General features: G+C 43.8%; 2 protein-coding genes across 3 annotated transcripts in view; one reads left to right on the forward strand and one right to left on the reverse strand.

Moving 5' to 3' along the window:
- Positions 1-23,403, reverse strand: part of LOC122554974 (putative claudin-24) — an 82,909-nt gene that overhangs the window by 28,391 nt on the left and 31,115 nt on the right. The window lies entirely within an intron of this gene.
- The window catches only part of wwc3 (WWC family member 3), a 186,774-nt gene continuing 171,469 nt past the window's right edge, over positions 8,099-23,403 (forward strand). The window contains exon 1 of the mRNA XM_043700448.1: positions 8,099-8,694. Coding sequence (XP_043556383.1) covers positions 8,564-8,694 — 131 coding nt within the window. The 5' untranslated portion in view covers positions 8,099-8,563. The remainder of the gene's footprint in view (positions 8,695-23,403) is intronic.

Below are 23,403 nucleotides of genomic sequence, written 5' to 3' on the forward strand. Positions count from 1 at the left end.
GTAGAAGGAGGTCAAGGTGAGGGTGATAGGCCGGAGTGGGGGTGGGGGCGGAGAGGTCAGGAAAAAGATTGCAGGTTAGGAAGGCGGTGCTGAGTTCGAGGGATTTGACTGAGACAAGGTGGGGGGAGGGGAAATGAGGAAACTGGAGAAATCTGAGTTCTGGACACACTTTCCTCATTCCTGAAGAAGGGCTCATGCCCAAAACGTCGATTCTCCTGCTCCTTGGATGCTGCCTGACCTGCTGCGCTTTTCCAGCAACACATTTTCAGTTCTTGAAGAGTAGAACAATTTGAATCGTTAGGTCTTTTACACATTCTTATTGAGATATTTCCAGGTTCCACAGGCTGAACTGAAATACCTTGTATTTATTTGACATTGTTCAGGACTTCAGGGCTGTTCCAAACCACTTTACAGCTCACAAAGTAATTTTAATGTTGTTTTAATGTGGGGAATATAGCAGCCAATTTGCACACAGTGAAAGCAATGACACACTGGCCAGGTAATCTGTTTTACCAGTTTTTAGCCATGACGGGGGGCAGGATTTTCCTGCCCTTGGACGTGGTGATAAGGGCAAGTAATCGTGAGGCTTGACCACAGAGAGCTATCTGGCCACCCCCTCTGGGCATCTCAGTAATTAAGTTCTGGGTGTGAAGTTCCATGTTTGAACTTCCTGACACACTGTCAAGTCAGTCACTGGCCACTCAAAGGCCTCAGTCCCACCACAGGCTGGATTACCTGTCCTCCTAATGGGTGAAAACAAAATGGCTGGCTTTCTATCTAGGAAAACATGGCTGCCAGCCTGTCATGGCTAAAAACTGGTATTTGTGACCTCAAGAAGAGTCCAGGATTGATCATCCACTTGGCACTTCTGACTGAAGGTGGATGCAAATGCTTCAGCCACGTCATTTGCACTGTTCTGCAGGGCTCCCTATCACTGAGGATGAGAATATTTACAGAGCCTGTCTCTCAAGTGAGTTGTTTAATTGTCTACCACCATTCATGTCTGAATGTGACAGCACTGCAGAGCTTAGATCTAACCCATTGGTAGTGGGACTAATGCTGTTTGGCATGCAAGTAATCATAGGGTCATAGAGATGTACAGCATGGAAACAGACCCTTCACACCGACCAGATATCTTAAATCAATTTAGTCCTATATTCCAGCATTTGGCCCATATCCCTCTCAACCCTTCAACCGGATGCCTTTTAAATGTTGCAATTGTACCAACTTCCAACACTTCCTCTGGCAGCTCATTCCATACACGCACCACCCTCTGTGTGGAAAGGTTGCCCCTTAGGTCCCTTTTAAATCTTTCCTGTCTCACCTTAATCTTATGCCCTCTAGTTTGGACTCCCCAGCCCCATGGAAAAGACTTTGTCTATTTACCCCATCCATGCCCCTTCATGATTTTATAAACCTCGATAAGATCACCCCTCAGCCTCCGATGCTCCAGGAAAAACAACCTCAGTTATTCAGCCTCTCCCCATAGCTCAAACCCACCAACACTGGCAACATCCTTGTAAATCTTTTCTGAACCTTTTTGAGTTTCACAACATTCTTCCTATGGTAGGGAGACCAGAATTGAGCACAGTATTCCAAAAGTGGCCTCACCAATGTCCTGTATAACTGCAGCATGACCTCCCAACTCCTCTACTCAATGCACTGGCCAATAAAGGCAAGCATACCAAACGCCTTCTTCACTATCTTGTCTACCTGCGACTCCACTTTCAAGGAGCTATGAACATGCACTCCAAGGTGTCTTTGTTCAGCAACACTCCCCAAGACCTTACCATTAAGTGTATAAGTCCTGCCCTGATGTGCCTATCCAAAATGTAGCACTTAACATTTATCTAAATTAAACTCCATCTGCTATTCCTTGGCCCATTGACCCACCCACCTGATCACCCTGTTCTGTAACTTTATCAGAGATACACTTCAATTTTTAGGCATATCTGGTGCTGTTCCTGGCATGCCTCACTGCACACTTCATTGAACCCCTAGCATGACGGTAAAGATAGAGAGGGGGATACGTTGGACCATGAGGTTGAATATAATTCTGAGGGTGCTACTGATGGCCCACAGCACCTCATGAATGCATAGCTTTGAGCTGCTTAATCTAACCCCTTTTAACTCATAAACCAGTGGAGGATGTCGTCAATGTGAAGACAGGACTTTGTCTCCAAAAGGACCGTGCAGTCCTACGAATCTTGTCATGGACAAGTACATCTGGGTTGAGGATGAGGTTAACTAAGTCTTTAACCTTTGGTTTTCTCATTGTCTGCTATGGGTCCCAGTGTGGTAGTTCAGCTAGCTTCCCCAGAGATGGTATTACCAAACTGTACTTGGTGATGGACATTCACATCCCTGGACAAGTGTACATTCTGTGCCCTTTCCCTTTCAGAGCTTCATCAACGCGGCATTAAATATGGAAGAGAATGGATTCATCAGTTGAGAGTGGCTGTCGAGTAGTCATCAGAAGGAGATTTCCCTGTCCATGTTTGACCTGGGTTCAGACTCAATCTCAATGTATGTCCAGGGTCCCTACCCTCTGAAAGAATACCTCTGTGGTGGATTTCTCCTGCCAGTGGGACAGGACATACCCAGGGATGGCATCATTCTCATTCAGCTCTGCTGTTCTGGTTTGATACAACTGAAAGACTTGCTATCCCATTTCAAAGAGCAGTCCCCAGTCAACTGCATTGTTGTGAGCTTGGAGTCTAATAGAAACAGATGTTCTCCCCTGAATGTAGAAAGCCAGATTGCTTTTTATAACAATCCAATCTATTCATGATCTTTATTAGTTATATCAACATCCACATTTACGAGATTGTTGACTTTAAATTTTACCAATGACTATGGTGAGATTTGAACTTGTGACTCTGAAGCATTAACACAAGTCCTTGGATGAGTAATTCAACAACATTGTGCTATTGTTCCCTGACCCGTTTCATAACTGGCTACTTACCTGGACCCACTTCTTAATTAGGTCTGAAGTATTCCCACTCATCTTTAATCCTGCTCCTGGAAAGGCTGGAAAAAGGTGGGATCACGAAGCAATCCCAAACGGATCTCAAATTTCCAGAGCCTTTTTAGACCCTGCTCACCCTGAAGCCCACCTGCAAAGGGCTGGGGAAATTCCGCCTGTTAACTACTTCACTCTTTCTCACGGTTGCTGCCACCTGCTGAACATTTCCAGCAGCATTCGATCGAGGACAGTAATTGCACTGTCAGTTTCACGCGCAATTGGTAATTGCAGGGTACAGAGCAGCTCTCAATGAATGAAATCTGGGAGTAGGAGTAAGTCTTTCAGCCCCTCAGACATGCTCCACAATTCAATTAGATCAGGCTCAATCTCTACCTGAGCTCCATTTGCTCGCCTTGCTTAACAAAAGCTAATCTGTCAAATAGAGTAATAGCAAACTGCTGCAGATGCTGGAAACCTGAAATAAAAACAGAAGGTTCTAGAGAAACTCAAGAAAAACAGAAGTAACATTTCAAGTCGGATATGGCTCTTCTTCAGCACTCAAGTGCCTTAGAAATCTATTGTAATTTTCAGGACATAATGAAGATAACATAGTCGACTGGGACCCGTAAAAATTGTTCAACACAGTTGTTCGTGTGAGTCCAGTGGGAATGGTTGATGGAATAGTCCACGGGTTCTCTAGATGGTCTGAGAATTGGTTAATGACAAAAGCCAGGCAATTATAAATGGGAAGCAAGATCCATCGGACATAGGAACAGATGGAGACCATTCCACCAATCAAGTCTGTTCGGTCAGTGAAATTGTGGCTGATCTGATAATCTCCAACTCTACTTTCCTGCCTTTTCCCCAAAACCCTTGATTCCCTCAATGACCAACAATCTGTCTATCTTAGCCTTAATTGCCCAGCCTGAACAGCTGCCATGGTAAAGAACTCTACAAATTCATAATACTCTTGAGAGAAAGAAAACTCCTCATTTCTGTGTTAAAAGGGTGACCTCTCAATCTGTGATTATCCCCTCTCATTTTAGACTCTCCCACAAAGTGGGAAACAACATCTCCTGTTAAATCAGCTAAGGATCTTATATGTTTCAAGGATGTCACATCTCACTCTTCGAAACCCTTTGAGTACAAATCCAACCCAACCTCTCCTTGTACAAAACTCCCTCCATACCTGGTATCAGCCTAATGAATCTTCTCCAGACTGCTTCCAATGCCAGCACATTCCTTAGATAAGGGGGCCCAGAACTCTTCACAGAGGGCACTTTTGGAATATTGTGTGCAATTCTAGTCTCCTTCCTATTGGAAAGAAGTTTTGAAACTTGAAAGTGTTCAGAAAATATTGATGAGGATGTTGCCAGGATTGGATGGTCTGAACTGTAGGGGGAGGCTGGAATTGGCTGAGGCTGTTTTCCCTGGAGCATCGGAGGCTGAGGGGTGACCTTATAGAGGTTTATAAAATCATGAGGGGCATGGATAGGGTAAATAGGCAAGGTCTTTTCCCTGGGTTGAGGGAGTCCAGAACTATAGGGCATATACGTTTAGGTTGAGAGGGGAAAGATTTAAAAGGGATGTAAGGGGTAACTTTTACATGCAGAGGCTGGTTGGAATGAACTCATCAGAGGAAGTGGTGGAGGCTGGTACAATAACAGCATTTAAAAGGCACCTGGATGGGTTCATGAATAGGAAGGGTTTAGAAGGATGTGGGGCAAATGCTGGCAAATGGGTCTACATTTATTTAGGATATCTGGTCAGCACAGATGAGTTGGACTGAAGTGTCTGTTTCCGTGCTGTACATCGCTATGACTGCATAACTGTGGTCTGAGTAGTGCCCTTTACAGTTTCAGCAAAGTTCGGAAATGCTCTTGGACTAGCCACACTACCATACATCAAAAGCATTTCCGAACTGACAGCCAGACTACTGTGACCACTAGGACTCATAACAGCACACAAACCAACAGCCACTCTCAGACAACAACTCACCAGAACGAAGGACCCGATACCCAGCATGAGCAAAACCAATGTAGTGTACAAAGTCCCATGCAAGGACTGCACAAAACACTACATAGGACAAACAGGAAGACAGCTAACGATCCACATCCATGAACACCAACTAGCCATGAAACGACACGACCAGCTATCCTTAGTAGCCACACATGCAGATGACAAGCAACATGAATTTGATCGGGACAACACTACAATTATAGGACAAGCCAAACAGAGAACAGCCAGGGAATTCCTAGAAGCATGGCACTCATCCACAGATTCAATCAATAAGCACATCGACCTGGACCCAATATACCAGCCACTGCAACGGACAGCTGGAACTGACAACCGGAAGCGGCAGATTCAAACCACTACAAATGCCGGAGGAAAGATCACAGAAGCGCTTCACAGGAGGCTCCCAAGCACTGAGGATGTCACTTAGATAGGGGACAAAACATCTGAAACACAAATTCCCAGCTCGGCGAACAGAACCACAACAACGAGCACCCGAGCCACAAATCTTCTCACAGACTTTGAACCTTATTATAATGGCAGTCTCTTCATGCTCCCAACTTTAATATAAAATGTCTTGAGGGAACATGATCAAATGAAATTTGACTGCAACACATAAGCAGATAATAGATCAGACAACCAAAAGCGAGGTAAGGTTTAAAGAACATTGTAAAGGAGGAGTATGCGGTGGAAAAATAGAAATATTTAGGAATTTATGGCCTAGATAGTTGAAAGCATTCCGACTGACCATGGAGTGATTAAAGTCAGGAATAAGACCATAGGAAAAAGGAATGGGAGTGGGCAATTTGGCCCCTTAAACATGTTCTTCCATTCAATAGGAACATGGCTGATCTGACATTCCTCACATCCACTTTCCTGCATTTTCCCTGTAACGCCAATGTGTATGAGAATAGAGTTAACTGCCCATGGAGTTCCCGGAGGGTTGTAGAGCAGGTGGTGTGTGCGTGGCTGTGTGTTGGTGGAAGAGAGTGTGCAACTAGTGTACCATATAATGAATTTCAAGTCAAGGATCAGAATTTTGAAATGATCACGTTACTGAACCAGGGTCCAGTTGAGGTTGTTGAGCACAGGGATGATGGTCTTGGCATCAGTTACTGGATGGGCAGCATCTCCCTTTGGTGAACTCAGGCTCACACAGAGTGCATGACGAAAGGCTGGACTCGAAGACCATTGGATTATTCCCAGCTAGAGGGAACAAAGCCTTGTGTTTCAGCAGATCGTGGGTGGAGTGCTGAGGAGGTAGATGCTCTTGCTCACGGAGAAGATACGTAGTTGAAAATTCATCTTGGATTCAAATAAGAACCGAAGGTAATGAAAAGCTTGCTTTGACAATAGGTAGTCACCAGAGAGATGGATGGGAATGATGGCTAAGGCACAGAGTTTATAACAAGACAAAGGGCAGTGGTTTTTGTCTTCCCAATATATAGTTGGAGGAAATTTGTGCTCACTGGATGTTGGAAGTAGTGTGATAAAACCAGATAGAGTGGAATGGTCAGGAGGTATTGGTAAGTGCCATTAGCCTATCTGCAACTTGATGCAGCAGTTTTGAGTGAGGGTTATTGAGGATCAGCATGCAGGTGAGGAATAAAAGAAAGGTAGAGCTAGACTTTATGGGGACGGCATAGACAAGAATGCAGTAAATGGGTGGGAGGGGAGAAAGGGAAGAAGCCTTTTCAACTGATTCTCAGGGTGTGGTTAAATGGATAAAATGGAGTCCACTAAATTGGAAAGTGACACCATATTCAAAGATCTCAGGCAAGAAAGGGAGGCTGAACGTCAATGGTGGAGGGGTCATTGATCTTTTTGAGGAGGGGAGTGATTACAGCAAACTCAAAGGGAGAGAGCATCTGAGAAGTGGGAACATTTTATCAAAATCAGCCAACATGTGGGCCAGGAAAGCAAGTTAGATAGTTTGTTAGGAATAGGATTAGGAGGACAGATGAGCTCAAAGAGAGGATAATGGGAGATGGGAAAGAAAGTAAAGGGAAATACAAGTTCAGGTCTTGGGCAAAGAGAACCTTTGGGGAAGATTGGTCGTGGGGGTGGGGGCTACAAAAAGGAAGGCAAAGGCAGCTGAATGGATGACCTCAATTGTTGTGGCATAGAAGTCCATTAGACCCTTGTACTTGCTGTTGGAAATACGGAGAGGAGTTTAAGAAGATGATATATCACAAAAAGAAGCTTTGGATTATTTTTGCATCCAGGATCTTGGAAATTGTGAGACGTTTTGACAGAGGAGAGCAGAACCTGCTGGACCATTATGCGGTTGAGTCAGACTTGGCCATGAATGGTTAAACCCGTTGACTTCCAGAGAGACCCAAGTCTGAGCTGTTGGGTCTAGGGGAGTACAGAAGAGGCTGTGCTGATGTGATATAGTACATTGGTACAAGGATGTCAAAGATGGAGCAGGGGCTGTGTTTGAGCAAGTTGAGTTGCACAGCAAGCTCCCACAAGCAACAATACCATAAATGTCATCCACTTTTGCGTTTGTGAGAGGCTAAGGCTAAATATTGACCATGAACACGTTGGGGTGGGGTGGTAACACCCCTGTTCTTCTTCAAAATGATATTAACCACCTTGAGAGATTCGATGACTCAGTGGTTACCACTGCTGCTTCATAATGCTAGGGACCCGGTTCGATTCCAGCCTCGGGTGACAGTCTGGGTGGGGTTTGCGTATCCTCCCTGTGTCTGTGTGGGTTTCCTTCCACAGTCCAAAGACCTGCAGGTTAGGTGGACTGGCCATGCTAAGTTGCCCCATAGTGCCCATGGATGTGCAGGTTAGGTTGGTTGGCCATGGGGATTGCAGTTAAAGAGTTAGGGTGGGATGCTCTTTGGAGGGGCGACGCGGACTCGATGGGCTGAAGGGCCTGTTCTCACACTGTAGGGATTCGATTTTATAAACCAGGGCCGGGAGACAGCTGCTCTGACAGTGCTGCAGTTGGACTGAGTGCACTGAAGAGTCAACTTGGAACGCGAAAGCCAGTTCTGCAGCCGCAATATCCTCGAGCCTCCCAAAATGAAGCGACAGGCAGCATTTTCGAAGCAGCTACGTTTTCGTTTCTAACAACAAAACGAAGCAGCAGCAGCAGCAGCAGCAGCGCCAGATGACTATATTCCGAGCTTTCCTGTTCCAACTGGCACTGGGGCTGGGAGTTTCTTTGCAGGCAGGACACATTCCAGGCACAGCTTTTGCAAAGTCAATCCTGCATCAGTCAGAGAGAGAGAGAGAGAGAGAACACACAGTGGGGAGAAAGAAAGGAGTTCCCTCTTTCTGAATTCTGGTTTTTGTTTGGAAAAGTGCAGAGAGATTTGGGGCCGGGAGATATGAATAAGTGATCACCTCAGAGAGACAGGGGAGGTGGGGGGGAGAAAAAGTTTTATGCAAATAGCCATCCCCATATGGAATAAGGCAGCGATCCCGGGTCAACAGCGACGCAACATGGACGAGTGGAGCTAGGGGGAAGGGAGCGATGAGAGTGGAAGCGGCCGCTCTGGGAGGCAGCAGTGCAGGCATCGGGGCCGCTCTTTCGGGGGAATGTGCTAGGGCAGTGAGCACCGAGCGATGCCGAGGAGGAGGTCGAGCGGAGAGCTGCCGCTGCCCAATGGCTGGGAGGAGGCGCGCGATTTCGACGGCAGGGTCTTCTACATAGACCACAACACCCGGCAGACGAGCTGGATCGACCCGCGGGACAGGTACACACACACACACACACACACAGAGGCGCTTGTTTGGCTCTCTTCTGCTTTCCTTTTTGCTGTTGGTTATTTTGTCCCTCCCTGAGCCGCACTCGCTCTAACTTCCCCACCTCCCCGCAGAGAGTCAGTGTAACCCCCCGAAAGTGGTTACATTTCAGCTCTCTCCTCTCGCTGCAACAATGTGTCCCCTTGGGGGGGGGGGGGGGGGGAGGACTGCAGGTCCCCCCCCCCNNGAAAGGCAGCTAACTCCTGAGGTTGCCTGTCACTCGGCCACTCTTCGCCCTCCCTTACTTTCCCCCCAAACACTCCCCCTGATTAATTCCACCTCCCCCCCCAAATATTCTGAGATGTGGCAGCTTTTTCAACTTCCTTCGCTAACCCTTATGTTTCTTTTCCCCACACCAGGCAGATTTCCAGTTCTTTTGGGGCAAAGTCTTTTCATTTGAAGGATGTTTGAACTTGAACTGTTTTGCTGTCCACAGTGTTGGGGACGGTTGTCAAATTGTGCGATTTTTGTTCTCCCAGCGTTGCCTATTGTTAGAACTGCCCCCCTCCCCTTTCCCCTGTACCCACCCAAATAGAGGAAATTCCACATCCACATCCTGCTATTTAATATTTTGTGTGTGTTTTCTCTCTCGTTTTTTTTCCTGCTGTTCAGACTGCAATTGGACTATTCACTTTCTTTAGGCATATAGGTCAGTGTACATCAGACACATTCTTAGCTTATCTGTGTCTCCATTTTTGTATCTTTTAAAAAGATTAAATTCTCACTTGCTTATTCTTGGTTGTAAGGGGGAGGAGTAAAGTGGAGGTTATGTGGAGATATCCCACGATAAACAGGCCATTATGGATGTGTGGAGCTATCCTGCTATCTTTCAGATGGCATTTATTACAAAGCTGAAAAAACTATTTGTTTCGAAGAGCTGGAATTATGAACATGGTGTACAAATTGTTTAATGTACATTTGAATACTTTCAGCATGGCAAACCTCCAACCGACGTGTTTTCATATCAGTGTTTTATAGTGCTAGCCTGTTGGCATTTTTATAGTCCAGGAGATGTAGTCTTTAAAAGTTTATTTGCCTTTCCTGACCTCAGGATGTCCCAGAATGCTCCAGAACTATCGAAGTACTTTTGAAGTGTAGCCCTTGTTGTCATAGTTTACTTTTGACTTATTTTCTGAAAATTGCTTGACTTGTCATGAATTCTATTGAATAATCTTAATTAGTCGATATGTTTAATATCATCTGCTTCTCACTTTTTTTCCTTGGGTACTTATTCATTGCTGTTCATGAGAACTTGCTGTGTGTAAATTGGTTGCTACATTTCCTACATTATAGTGGTGACCCAACTCTCAAAGTACTTCACTGGCTCTCAAGTGCTTTGAAATGTCCTGAGGTTATGAAAGCTTCTTTTTAAAAGCAAATTCACTTTTTTTTCTTTTAGACATGAAACTAAGAGTGAAATATGGGAAAAGTTACAATCTGAACTCTGGGAGCAAAGTGTTCCTCTTGTTCACCTCAATGTGAAAGCTGATTTTTAAAAATTATTTATATTTAACAGTTGCGGATGTATTTGAGAAACAATTGCATTTTTCTAAATATGCTGAACCTAATGTTTTTCAAAGGCAAAATTGTGAAAGTTTCCACATGTTTATAAGCATATCCACTGGTGATCAAAACACCCAGTATGGGAGACTAGATTACTTAATTCTTGATATGATGTTCCGTGATTCTTGAAGTGACAATGTTTTAAAGTGTACAGCATATATAAAGTTCATCTGTTAATATTACATGTTGTAGTATTTAACAGTTCATTCTACGCATAAAGGAGCCTCGTCAGACTCTGATTCTTACTGGGTATTTTGTTGGCTGTGTCTTGAATACTTTAAGGATTAAAAATTAAAAGGAGAAATTAAATTATTAGCATGCTTCTGATTCACTACAGCACGATAAATAAAGACAGATTTGTTCTTGCACATCACAGTTACATAAATAAATCTGTCTCATCTGCTCTTGGTGTGTGTTATATAATTAGAAATAGATTAGATTGACATGAAAAACATGGGTAATGTACAGTATATGATACAAATAGAATTCATGTAGTTGTCATTTTGTGCAGCTGTAAATCCAAATATATAAATCTGAATTGTCATATTATGTACAACGAGAAATGTGATTAAATTTTTTGAAATGTCGAACTGAAAATAGCTATTGCAAACTCTTAAAATTTATGAAAATATTTACATTTAACTGTTAATATACGAGACCTTGGCAGGAGATGAGGGGTTTTGATTATATGGAGATGTTGTGATTGATCTCTTTTGAGCAGACAGGATTGAATTAAGTTGTTCAAAATTATGAAAGGTTTTGACAGATAATAAGTGAGGAGAAATTGTTCCTATTGACAAGAGGATCTGTAACCAGAGGACACCGATTTGAGAACATTAGCTGAGTACTGGGGTCGAAGAGGAAATGTTTTTCTTTCCACACTTGAGTTGTCATCATCAGTAATGTCCAGCCTTAAAAAGTGATTAAAAAATTAGATTAAGTTTTGAAAGGGAAATGAATATATATTTGAAAGGGAAAAACCTTTCGTAACATTATGGTGAGCAAGGGGATAATTCTTTCAGAGAGTCTAAATCTGGGAATAAGTTTAACTGTCTTCCCTCCATGCCAGAAGATTCTAGCATATAATTTATAATTCATACTAACTAACAGTAAAAAAAAATGTTAAGGCCTGTGATTTGTGAAGTCTAATGCACTATAGATTCAGAGAAAATAGGTGCAGGAGTAGGTCATTCGGCCCTTCAAGCGTGCATCACCATTCAATACGATCATGGCTGATCATGGAGTTTCTGTATCCCCATTCCCATTTCCTTTCTACACACAAGGGCCAAGTCCAGCTCCCTCTTAAATATATTCAATGAGCTGGCCCCAACAACTTCCTGTGGGAGGGAATTCCACAGGTTCGCAACTCTTGAGTGAAGAAATTCTTCTGCTGTCAGTCCTGAATGGCTTACTCCTTCATGTTAGACTGTGATCCCTAGTTCTGGACTTCCCCAACATCGGGAACATTCTTCCCACATCTAGCCTGTCCAGTCCCATCAGGATTTTGTATGTTTCTGAGATTCTCCCCAAACCATTCTTCTAAATTATTCTATCTAGGAGATATTCATTGTCAAAGTTGGGGATAACTCTTGGGTGAATGTTTGGAAAGGGAGGTGTGAGTCTTGGCTGGGAATCCTTGAGATTTGTCTCGGAGCTGCATCATCTGGGGGTGTAGGTTGAATTTGAAGAGCCAGTGTAGTAGGCATGCTGGTGGAGCGCATGGAAACCCAGGCCGTCCCCTGGAGGGAGTGGAATATATGGGTCAGTTATGTGAGTAAGGAATGGCCTTAGCTTTGTACCAGGTGGACACCGAGAATAAACTTTGGATGCAGATGGGTATGGACGCAATGCTGCTTCTTAAGAATGTTGAGGCTGAGAAAATGCAGAAAAATGTCCCGTTGAATCCGACAACACTGGAGAGGTAGATGTGGAACTCCGTCCAAATACTACTACTGTTTCCTGTTTTGCAATGCTCCCTAAAACAGACCTCTCCCCTAAGATCTCCTTTCCTGGTTGGATGCCAAAAGTTGTTTGACCACACACCTCTGATTGGCTTGAGCTGTTACACTGTGCTAAAGCAGTTCTGTAAATGCAAGCTTAGAGCCAAATGTTTTGATTTTATTTGTATATAGGTTTTTGGCTGATCAGTCTTGCTAATTATAAGTTTCTGCTCACCATGTAACTGATAAGACATCAGGAAACCCTGAGGGACTGTGCAATATATGACACAAATATGCATTCACACAGAAAATTTTAAAAATAATTTCACTATCTTTAGCCTTCCATTTGGAAGATGACTATTCATTCTTGGAGCAGCGAAAGAATAGTTTACAACCAGTGGCTTTGCAAGTAAAAGTGTGCTGCTGAGCCATAGATTACAGGAAGGTGCTGTGCTGGACTTTAGTTCGTTGGGGGCAGCTATTTTGATTAGCTTTCGTGTTGCGTTGATGGGGAATGGGAAAATCTCGTTCATAATCATTCTCCAGTTGTCCCCTGAAAGTACTCCTCGTGATTGAGTCCAAGCACAGGAGTATGAACCCTTGCCACCCATGCAAGCCATGGCTTGTTGGATGAAGTGTTCGAAGTGAGAGTGGAACTGTATGCAGCACAAGTTAGCAACTTCCGGAGAGGAGAGCAGGAAACTGGCCGTGGGAAAGAATAGTCTCTGTTGTTCACCATTAGCTTGGCCTTTCTGGTGCAGAGTTCCACAGTTATCAGCTGACTTGCTCAGTGTTGTGAGCAACTTGAGCAGCTCCTCCCAGAGCATGCTTTGAGTAAATGTGAAATTTTCCATAATTTGCCTCCTGAATTGCTTTGAATTAAGAATCTGTTTCCGGTTTGAACCTATGTATATTTTACTGTTTACTGATGTGTTGTGCTATTGGTGTCTTCATGCTATATGTGAGCCATAGAATATGTAACAGAAAAAAGTTGCATGAAAATTCAACCTCCTGCAGCACTGTGGATTCTTGTCACTGTGACTGTGCCAAGTGCTTTTTCTAAAAGGGTCACTGACTGTCGATGCAACGGTCTCTCTCTCTCTCTCTCTCTCTCTCTCTCTCTCTCTCTCTCTCACACACACCCACAGTTAGCATTCCATTGACAAATATATTACTCCCATTGTGAGATAATTGAAGGAAAGTTATCTCCCCACAGTATTTTGTAGACTTGTTTACTTTCTCTAGTTTTTATTGATGAGTAATTGAAGAGAGAGTAGTTCTCATCCTGTTTTGATGCACATCTCTCAGTTACAGTTACTGTCTCTTTTTGACTGATCTATGCCACATTTGAGCTCTCATTCCACTTCAGGCTTTCCACCAAATCTCCCAGCCTTTATTTATTGATTTTTTTTTCTTCTCTGTTATTGCTGGTTCTAAAATTTTCATTTCTCATTCTCACCTTCTCTCTTTCTCTTCCTGTCTAGTATTACCATTGATACTGTGGAGGAGGATTTCCTCCAGTGTGTACATCATTTTTTTTCAGACCAAGGGAATCAACAGACTGCAGCTAATCCTAGACTGCGTTTTGTGCAATGAGAAAGGATTAATTAATAGTTTTTTTGTGTGGAGTCCATTGGGGAAGAGGGATCGTAAATGATAGAATTGTTCATTTATGATAGAGGATGAAATACTTGGGTGCAGCTAAATAAAGGGAACTAGGAGTGCATGAGTTGCCTGTTGGCAATGATTGATTGGAGACCCTTACTAGAAGTGTGGGCAGTGGCTTGGCAAAGGCTAATATTTAAAGAACATGTGCCTGGATTAAAACAATTATTCCTTCCTATCTGGCACAAAAATAAAACAGGAAAGGTGGCTCAATATTGGTTTACAAGAGAAATTAAGGCATAGTATGAGGCCAAAGTGGAGGTATATCAAGTTGCCAGTTAAAGCAGCAAGCCTGAGGATTGGGAGTAGTTTAGGATTCAGCAAAAGAGGACAAAAAGACTGATCAAGAGGAGGAAAATAGAAAACGAGAGTAAACTTGTAAGGAACATAAAAACTGACTGTAAAAGCTTCCATAAATACATGAAAAGGAAAAGATTAATGAAGGAAAGTGTAGTTTGCTTACAGTCAGAAATAGGGATATTATAGAGTTATAATGTCATAGAGATGTACAGCATGGAAACAGACCCTTCGGACCCAACCCATGGACCCAACCCATCCATGCCGACCAGATATCCCAACCCAATCTAGTCCCACCTGCCAGCACCCGGCCCACATCCCTCCAAACCCTTCCTATTCATATATCCATCCAAATGCCTCTTAAATGCTGCAATTGTACCAGCCTCCACCACATCCTCTGGCAGCTCATTCCATACACGCACCATGCTCTTTGTGAAAACGTTGCCCCTTGGGTCTCTTTTATATCTTTCCCATCTCACCCTAAACCTATACCCTCTAGTTCTGGACTCCCCGACCCCAGGGAAAAGACTTTGTTTATTTATCCTATCCATGCCCCTCATAATTTTGTAAAGCTCTAAAAGGTCACCCCTCAGCCTCCGACGCTTCAGGGAAAACAGCCCCAGCCTGTTCAGCCACTCCCTGTAGCTCAGATCCTCCAACCCTGGCAACATCCTTGTAAATCTTTTCTGAACCCTTTCAAGTTTCACAACATCTTTCCGATAGGAAGGAGACCAGAATTGTACGCAATATTCCAACAGTGGCCTAACCAATGTCCTGTACAGCCGCAACATGACCTCCCAACTCCTGTACTCAATACTCTGACCAATAAAGGAAAGCATACCAAATGCTGCCTTCTCTATCCTATCTACCTGCGACTCCACTTTAAGGAGCTATGAACTTGCACTCCAAGGTCTCTTTGTTCAGCAACACTCCCTATAATGGGGTACAAAGAAATTGGCGAAGAATTAAACACATGTTTGGTCTGTCATAATAAAAAAAAAAGGACCCAAATAACTTCCCAGAAATATTAGGGAGCCAAAGGTCTATTGAGAGGGAAGAACCAAAGAAAAATCTGTATTGATTAAAATATAACAGTACTAGAGAAATTAATGGATGAAAGGCTGACAGATCTGGAGGGCTTGATAATCTACATCCCAGAGTATGAAAGGAAGTGGCCTTGGAAATATTGGATGTATTGGTTGGCATCTTCCAAACTTTTATAGACTCTGGAGTCATTGTTAAAGATTGGAACATGGCAAATGTAACCCTGCTGTTTAATAAAGGGAGGAGAAAAACTACAGACTGGGCAGCTGAACATTAGTACAGAGGAACCTTGATTTTCTGAAGGACACGGGCAGGCAGTATTTCGCTTGGTTAATTGAATTCCGGATAATCAAATGCCGGACAACATAGCTTAGCCGAGCATTGGGACCTTGCGATCTTGCCAGATAATCTGATATTCAGATAATTGAATACCGGATAATTGAGGTTCCTCTGCATTGGGGTGAAAAGTTTGTAATCTCATAAAAGATGTGATAGCAGGACATTTCAAAAGCATTAATGGAATTACGCAGTGTCAGCGTGGTTTTTCAGGTATGCGAATCATGTCTAACTAATCTTCTGGAGATTTTTGAGGATGTCGCTCATAAAATAGATAAGGGAGAACCAGTGGATGTGGGATTCTTACATTATCCAAAGCATTTTTGGAATTTAAGAGATTAGTGGGTGAAATTAAAGTATGCGGGACTGGGGGTCAGATACTGACATGTTCTGAGAATTGGTTGACAGGCAACAAATAGAGAGTGCGAATAAATGGGTCTTTATAGTGGGTGCCAGGCCCCCCCACCTTGCGCTTTCTCAAGTTCTCTCTCTCTCTCTCTCTCTCTCTCTCGCTCTCGCTCTCTCTCTCTCTTGCGCGCTCTCTCTCTCTCTTTGCATTGTTCTTTACAGTTGATGGTGATAGGAGCTGGAGTGACTGTGCTCCATACCTATTGCTGCATCCTGCTCCAGATATTGAGATTGGGACTGCACGCTGCGACTCTCTTGTTAAGTGGTGGCCTGTGGATGTATCTCCTCCTCTGGAAGTTTGTGGCTGTCTATAGACTAATCCTACGCCTTTGCTCAAGCATCGAAGATCTTCTCCATCGAGGATCCCAAACCTCAGCCATTCACCAGACCCTCCCACACCTGGAGGTATCAGCCTGTCTGAAACTTGGTGTTTAGGCATTGAGCAGTCACAGAGGACTGCATTTACTAGATCGTATCCACTGATGACATTTAAGGAGAGTACTGGTGGGAAAATCAGAAGGAAGACTCCCAGGCCTAGAGATTTGGGTGGCCAATTTTTTCTTTGAGGAGGTCTTCTAATCCTCCAGGAGACATATCCTTACTGCGAGCGCAAAGCTTGCTGTGTGCCATATTCGTAAAGTGGTTTGCTGATTTTTGAAGTCATGGGGCCCAGTGCTTGTTTGAGGCCCCAATGAAGATTGGCTTGTTGTGAGGGTGCTGACTACATTTTAGAAAAGCTACGTGGACCATGGAGGACTCCACTCAAGGTACAACCGGCCTGGCCACTTTAGAAACTGTACTTGGCTGAATGCAGGACTGGATGGGGGCCGCGGGAGTGTTAGGCAGAATGGTCAATACTCGAGTCGGGGGTTGCCAGACTGCCTCCCTGTCCAAAATAAGTGTTTGTGAGAGTTTTGACCGAATGCCGAGTGAAACCCAGAACTAGAGGGCATAGGCTTAGGGTGAGAGGGGGAAGATATAAAAGAGACCTACGGGGCAACTTTTTCACGCAGAGGGTGGTACGTGTATGGAATGAGCTGCCAGAGGAAGTGGTGGAGGCTGGTACAATTACAGCATTTAAAAGGCATTTGGATGGGTATATGAATAGGAAGGGTTTGGAGGGATATGGGCCAGGTGCTGGCAGGTGGGACTAGATTGGGTTGGGATATCTGGCCGGCATGCTGTACATCTCTATGACTCTATGGCTGTATGAAATACAACAGAACCATCCACTGGCTGAAGTCTACGTGTTTGCTGTGCTCCAAGATTGTACTCCCGGTTGTGCTGTTGGGCTAAGCAACAACACTAGGGTGAGTGGAAGGAGCTGAAACTGTGTGGCTCTGCACGTGTCCTGTGTCCAATCTAAATGGAATGCCAGTGAAGTTGCAGAATTCCAGAGCAGGCTTTCTGGGAGCTGTAAACATGCAATAGTTAATTGCTTCCAACCTGACAGGGAAGGAGGTATTGCAATCAGTGTCGTCTGAGTGTCTGAGAATGCAGTTGCTTGAAAGCACTCCTGGGTTTCAATCAAAGGTCCAGCATGGTTTCAAGGAGCCAGTATCTCAGACAGGCTTCGTATTGGAAAGTGTCCAGCATGGCATTATGCAATATTGTAACTCCGTTAACTGGTGTTTTTGAAAGATTGTTCCTGCGATTAATCAAGTTTGGATAGAGACTCATTTTCTTGTTCCAAGGCTGAGGCGGGGGATGTGGCGGGGGGGGGGAGGTCGTCTCAAACCAGTTTCCTCATGAAAACAGACCTTTTGCGGAAATTTGAAGATATGAAGACGTTTTCTCTGTTGTTGACAGAGCCAGACTTTAGCACTTACGTAGCACCTTTCCATGACCTCCGAGTATCCCAAAGTATTGTGCCATCAATTGGGGGTTGTTAAGAAGGCATGTGGTGTGTTGGCGTTTATTGCTTCAGTTGTACAAGACACTGGTATGTCTGTACCTGGAGTATTGCGTACAGATCTGGTCACCGCATTATAGTAAGGATGTGGAAGCTTTGGAAAAGGTTCAGAAGAGATTTACTAGGATGTTGCCTGGTATGAAGGGAAGGACTTACAAGGAAAGGTTGAGGGAACTGAGACTGTTTTCGTTGGAGAGAAGAAGGTTGAGAGGTGACTTAATCGAGATGTATAAGAGGGTTAGATAGGGTGGACAGTGAGGGCCTTTTTCCTCGGATGGTGAAGGCTGACACGAAGGGACGTAGCTTTAACTTGAGGGCTGATAGATTTAGGACAGATATCAGGGGTAGTTTCTTTACTCAGTAGTAGGGGCGTAGAAAAGCCTGCCTGCAGCAGTAGTAGACTCGCCGACATTAAGGGCATTTAAATGGGCATTGGACATACATATGAATAATAATGGAATGGTGTAGGTTAGATGGGCATCAGATTATGTTCATAGGCCAGTGCAACATTGAGGGCCAAAGGCCCTGTACTGCGCTGTAACGTTCTATGTTCTATGTAATTTTGCTTCTTTTGTGCAGTGACTGTTGCCAAGTGGAAAAATAGGAAAAGCAATTTGTTTCTGGGAATTTACTGTGCACAATGTAATGGTGACCAGATCATCTGCTTTTGCTGATACCATCTGAGGGACACACAATCACCACCAGACTGGGGAAAACATTTGTTAGAAATAGTGCCACAGGATTTTGTGTCCCTTTCGTGAGAGAGAGCGATCAGTCTCAGGTTAACATTTCATCCTGGTGGCAGCACCTTCTACAAGAAGCGTAATTCATGTAGGTAGCTCACTCTTTGCACGCGCACACCGCCTGGCTCTCAAAAGGAGGGGTTTATTTTCCACAGCACCATAGTAAAGGATGATGGCAAGGGGGGAACACCGACACTTGTGCCACCCGGCATTGACATCCATCCCCTGAGGTGAGCTGTAATAGAAACATTGAAAGTAGGTGCAGAAGTAGACCATTCGGCCCCTCAAGCCTGCACCACCATTCAATACAATCACGGCTAATCTCAATATCCCCACTCCCACCTTCTCCTCATATCCCTTGATCCCTTTAGCAGCAAAGGCCATGTGTAGCTCCTTCTTGAATATATGTAATTAACTGGCTCTAACAGCTTCCTGTGGGTGGGGGAAAATTCCACAGGTTCACAAGTCTGAGTGAAGAAACTGTTCTTCCTCTCAGTCCCGAATGGCTTACCCCCTTATTCTTAGACTGTGTTCTGGACTTCCCCAACATCAGTAACTTTCTTCCCACATTTAGCCTGTCCAATCCCATCAGGACTTCATATGTTTCAATGATTTCCCTCCGCCTCCCCACCCCCATCATTTCTTCGAAATTCCAGTGAGAACAAGGGTGAGGGTTAGGTTAGTCAATGCAGTCTTTCCTCATTCGTCAGTCCTGCCATCCTGGGAATCAGTCCAGTGAACCTTCACTGGACTCCCTCAATAACAAGAATTTTCTTCTCAGATAGGAGACCAAAACTGCATCAGTACTCAGGGAATGGCCTCACCAAGGCCCTGTATAACTGCAGCAAGACACCCTTACTTCGATACTCAAATCCTCTTGCTATGAAGGCCAGCATGCCATTAGCTCACCTCACTGCCTGCTGCACCTGCATTGCCCATCTTCAGCAACTGTTCCACCAGCACACATTGTGTGCTCTCTGAATAGAATTGCCAATTTTCAGGTGATGTTATCCCAAGGGGAGTGGTAAAGAATGACTGTCAAAACCGATGAATGGTTTTTCAAATCAGGAATCCCAAATTTTCAGGTTTGGAAATCAACTCCCAATTGTCATACGACCATGTAGTTTTGGGTAGGCTGTTTTTTTTTCTGAAGTGCCAGTTTGTTTTTCTTATCCATAGGAACCATGAGTAAGACCAGTGCTGGTCAGATTTAATAGAAGTAACTAATTTCGAAATGCTCACAGTTGACACTGTTCAGCCATTATGACAGGAAAGCTCTTGAGCATCATATTGATTGGACTAAACAGTTTTACACAGAAAATGTTGAAAGGTATCTTTAAAAGTGGTCAATGCTGAATTTTTGTTTTGAGGAGAAAAGTGGAATTGATGTTTTGAAGAGCCCTCGAGGTAATGTTGATTTTTAAAAAAAAATAAACAGACTTCAGAGATAGTGTTGGGATCTGGTCTTTGGAGTCTGTTCTTGCAATTTTCGGGTGTGGGGAGAGGTAGTCGGGACTCACGAGTGGGGTCATAAACTCCAATGTCCACTGTGGAGCTCCCAGTTATAAGAACTGTCCTCCTGCAGTGGTGGACAGGTTCCCCCCCCCCCCCCCCCCCCCGACTACCTCATGTCCACCACTTTATTCCACTCCTACAGGCCTCACTGAGGGGCCTCGGCAACTTTCCAACCTCGTGATAGGATCACAATGGGAAAAAGTTTAGGAAGCACTGCATTAAGAGGCCCCTTTTCCTTCGCCATGCTTCTGTTGAGTCCCGTACATTTCTTCAAATGTCCATTGGATTAAATAAAGAAAAGTCAGATGTTTCTTCATTTGTGTTTTGCATTTCACATTCAGATGTACCTGCTCAGATAAACTGAGGTTTGGATTTGGCTGCATGACTATTAGGAGCTGGCCATGGCTTATGGTAGGAGTTTCACCCTTTGTACTCAATGGTGGGGAGTTCAAGACCCATTCCAGAGAATCAAGTGTAAAATCTAGGCTGATCTGTCAGTAATCAGCAGCACCCAGCTGAATGAGATGTTAAAACAAGGCTGTGTGTGTGCTCTAGGGTCAAGGTAAATGCTCTCTAAAGAATAGGGGGCTTCTCCTTGGGTTCACAAATTGCTAGCTGCATTTGTTACATTGTACCAGTGCTAATGATACCTCAGATCCACTTGCTAGACTTGAAGCAATTTGGGTTGTCCTGACATGTGCAAGATGCTGGATGACCGTGTAGCTCAATCTGCGCATGCAGATTACTGTGTGTCAGGCTGGAAATGTCCAGCCAATCTATTGAAATTGTCCAATATCTGAGTCCAGAGCAACATCACAAGCATCTCCCATCCCCTACAGCTTTTGTAATCTCCTGGGAAAGGATAGAACATAGATAAATCAAACCCTAACACCGACTAAGTCTCTTTCGTCTTAGAACAACCTGAGATTTAATCAGCCAGTCAACTCCACCCTTGCTTGGTCCATCTTGTGCATCACCACTTATATGTTTTCACTTGTCTAACGTCCACCTCTGGAATACCCTCCATACACCTTTCCACCTCCCCAACTCGCTTTCCACCTTTTGAAAACAAACCTCCCACTTTAAGCTTTTAGCCGCCTGACCCAATATGTCCTGATGTGTTTTATAATGCCGCTGACAGGTACCTTGGGGGAGTGTTGCCTTCTATTAAAGATGGTATACAAACAGGCATTGTTGTTCAGTCAAAATCTTAAATTATATCTTCACCCTCTGAAAAAAAGTAACTATTGCAAATCCCTTTGTTTTTTTAATGTCTGTTCAGTTTATAAAATGACCAAATTTCTTTATTTCTGTTGCTTACTGCAAGTCGTATTTTTAAAAAAAATTATACAGTAAAGTACAGTTACTGTTGAGACCTACTTTAGGCTTTGAGACATCTGTCTGTTTATTGCTCACGATAAAAGCCTCTGTTTTTCCGCATTCCTAAGACTTGCAAACTGTCTGTGATCTAACTGAATGGTGTAGCTGGCTGACTGCCTTGCTGTTCTAAGTGGAGTCAGCGCCGTGTTGGTGTCTACCTTTATTGTGCCACTCAAAAGGTGTTATTTTTAAAAAATGTGTGTTGTAGACTTTTTGCTAAGTTGAAGACACCGGCTTTCAGATTGCCAATGTTGCGAAATTGACTGGTTTTTCGCAGTTCAAAACCAATAACTGCGTTAAGGACACTGTCCTTGTTCTAGCTGATGATTTTAATGTTTTATTTACATATGTAATTGCACACTTGCAGCACGCAAATGATAGTTTGGAGCTGCCAAATTTCCCTGTGGTTCAGCTGTATAATGTCTTCTGAGACCATCCACGTTGGTGATGGAATAGTGTTAATTTTGTCCCATATGCTACAGCAATTAGGATAATCCGAATTGAATGGGGCATTAACATGTGTGTTGGGCCTGTCCTAACCCCATCTATGAATTGTATCTAATTCAATGTGGTATTCTTACATTGGGTATGTATTTTTTTAAAAGATGAAGACCTGCCTTTAGAAAGTCCTTCAGAGTCCATGCCATACTGTTTGAAATGGGGACACAGTTGGCATCTGGCAGAATGTGCAGCCAATTGAGATCCAGCCAGTTCCCTGGAACAGCGCTATCCCGGTGACCAGTTAGCCTGTTTTCTTGGAGCTTGCTTTCAGGATTAATGTTTGCCAGACCACATGGGTGGTTTAAGACCGAAGGAAGGTGGGGGCGAATAAGCTCTCGTGTGCTTTTCTTTATGTACTTTGCTTTATTCTGTCATGTGACCTTGCTGACTTGTTACCCCATCATCTTCAACTGCAAGTCGGCTTTATCGCTGGACCTGCCTGCGTGCGTGAAACATCTGACCTGCCTTGACCTTTCCTTCAGTCCATCTGCGCGCATGGGTGTTGTCCTTGTATGTTTAGCCTGAGCTGGCTGCTTCATGCAAGAAAAACTACTGGACCAAGTTGGACAATGGTAATTAGCTCTGTCTATTGTGAGCCATTTCTGTCTATCGTGCTGCAAATACCTGAAGTCTGGTCCCAGGGAAATGCTTATATCATATCCTTGTTTCTGTTGAACACCAGCTCTTTCAAATGCTGCAGCTGTTCTGAATGAGGCTGTTTTAGTTTCTGCCGTGAATGCCAAGTTGTGGGAAGTCACAAGGCCCTGCTCGTATGTTTACAGGGAGCCGAATCAAGAATGTTCGTATTAATTTCACAGCCATCGGACAGTAGCCTAGTGTCCCCACTGTCTGGGCTGGGTTTTCCCTTCGTGCCACATTAGTAAACCAGCATTCGATGGAAACATCAGCAATAAATTAACTTCACCAAGGAATTTTTTGTGAAAACCCTTTGGGATACATGTTGCTGTAATGCACCTCAGTATCCGAAAGAACTTTTCCATCTTTTGCGGAAGTAAATGAAACTGATGTGGATTTCAGGATGAAATATGAAAACTACAATTGCTGGAAATCGGAACTAAAAACAGGAAGTACAGAGTAGAATAGAAAGGGAGATGGAAAGATACTTGGTCCAGTTCTGCTCGAACCTCATAATCTCTCTTTCCACTTTGACGTTTTTTGTATTTGTTGCAGATTTTACATATAGTAAGAATCAAAAATGTTCCTGCAGAAATAAAGGACTGTAACATGTAAATGTAAGAGTCATGAATGAATCATGCAGTTGTCTGAAAACTACTTGTTCTTTAGCGCAAGAGATATCATACTAACTGTGTGTGGAATGACTCTCTACAGTGGTTA

The sequence above is a fragment of the Chiloscyllium plagiosum genome, chromosome 12 (genome assembly GCF_004010195.1).
Source record: "Chiloscyllium plagiosum isolate BGI_BamShark_2017 chromosome 12, ASM401019v2, whole genome shotgun sequence".
Classification (NCBI taxonomy): Eukaryota; Metazoa; Chordata; class Chondrichthyes; order Orectolobiformes; family Hemiscylliidae; genus Chiloscyllium; species Chiloscyllium plagiosum.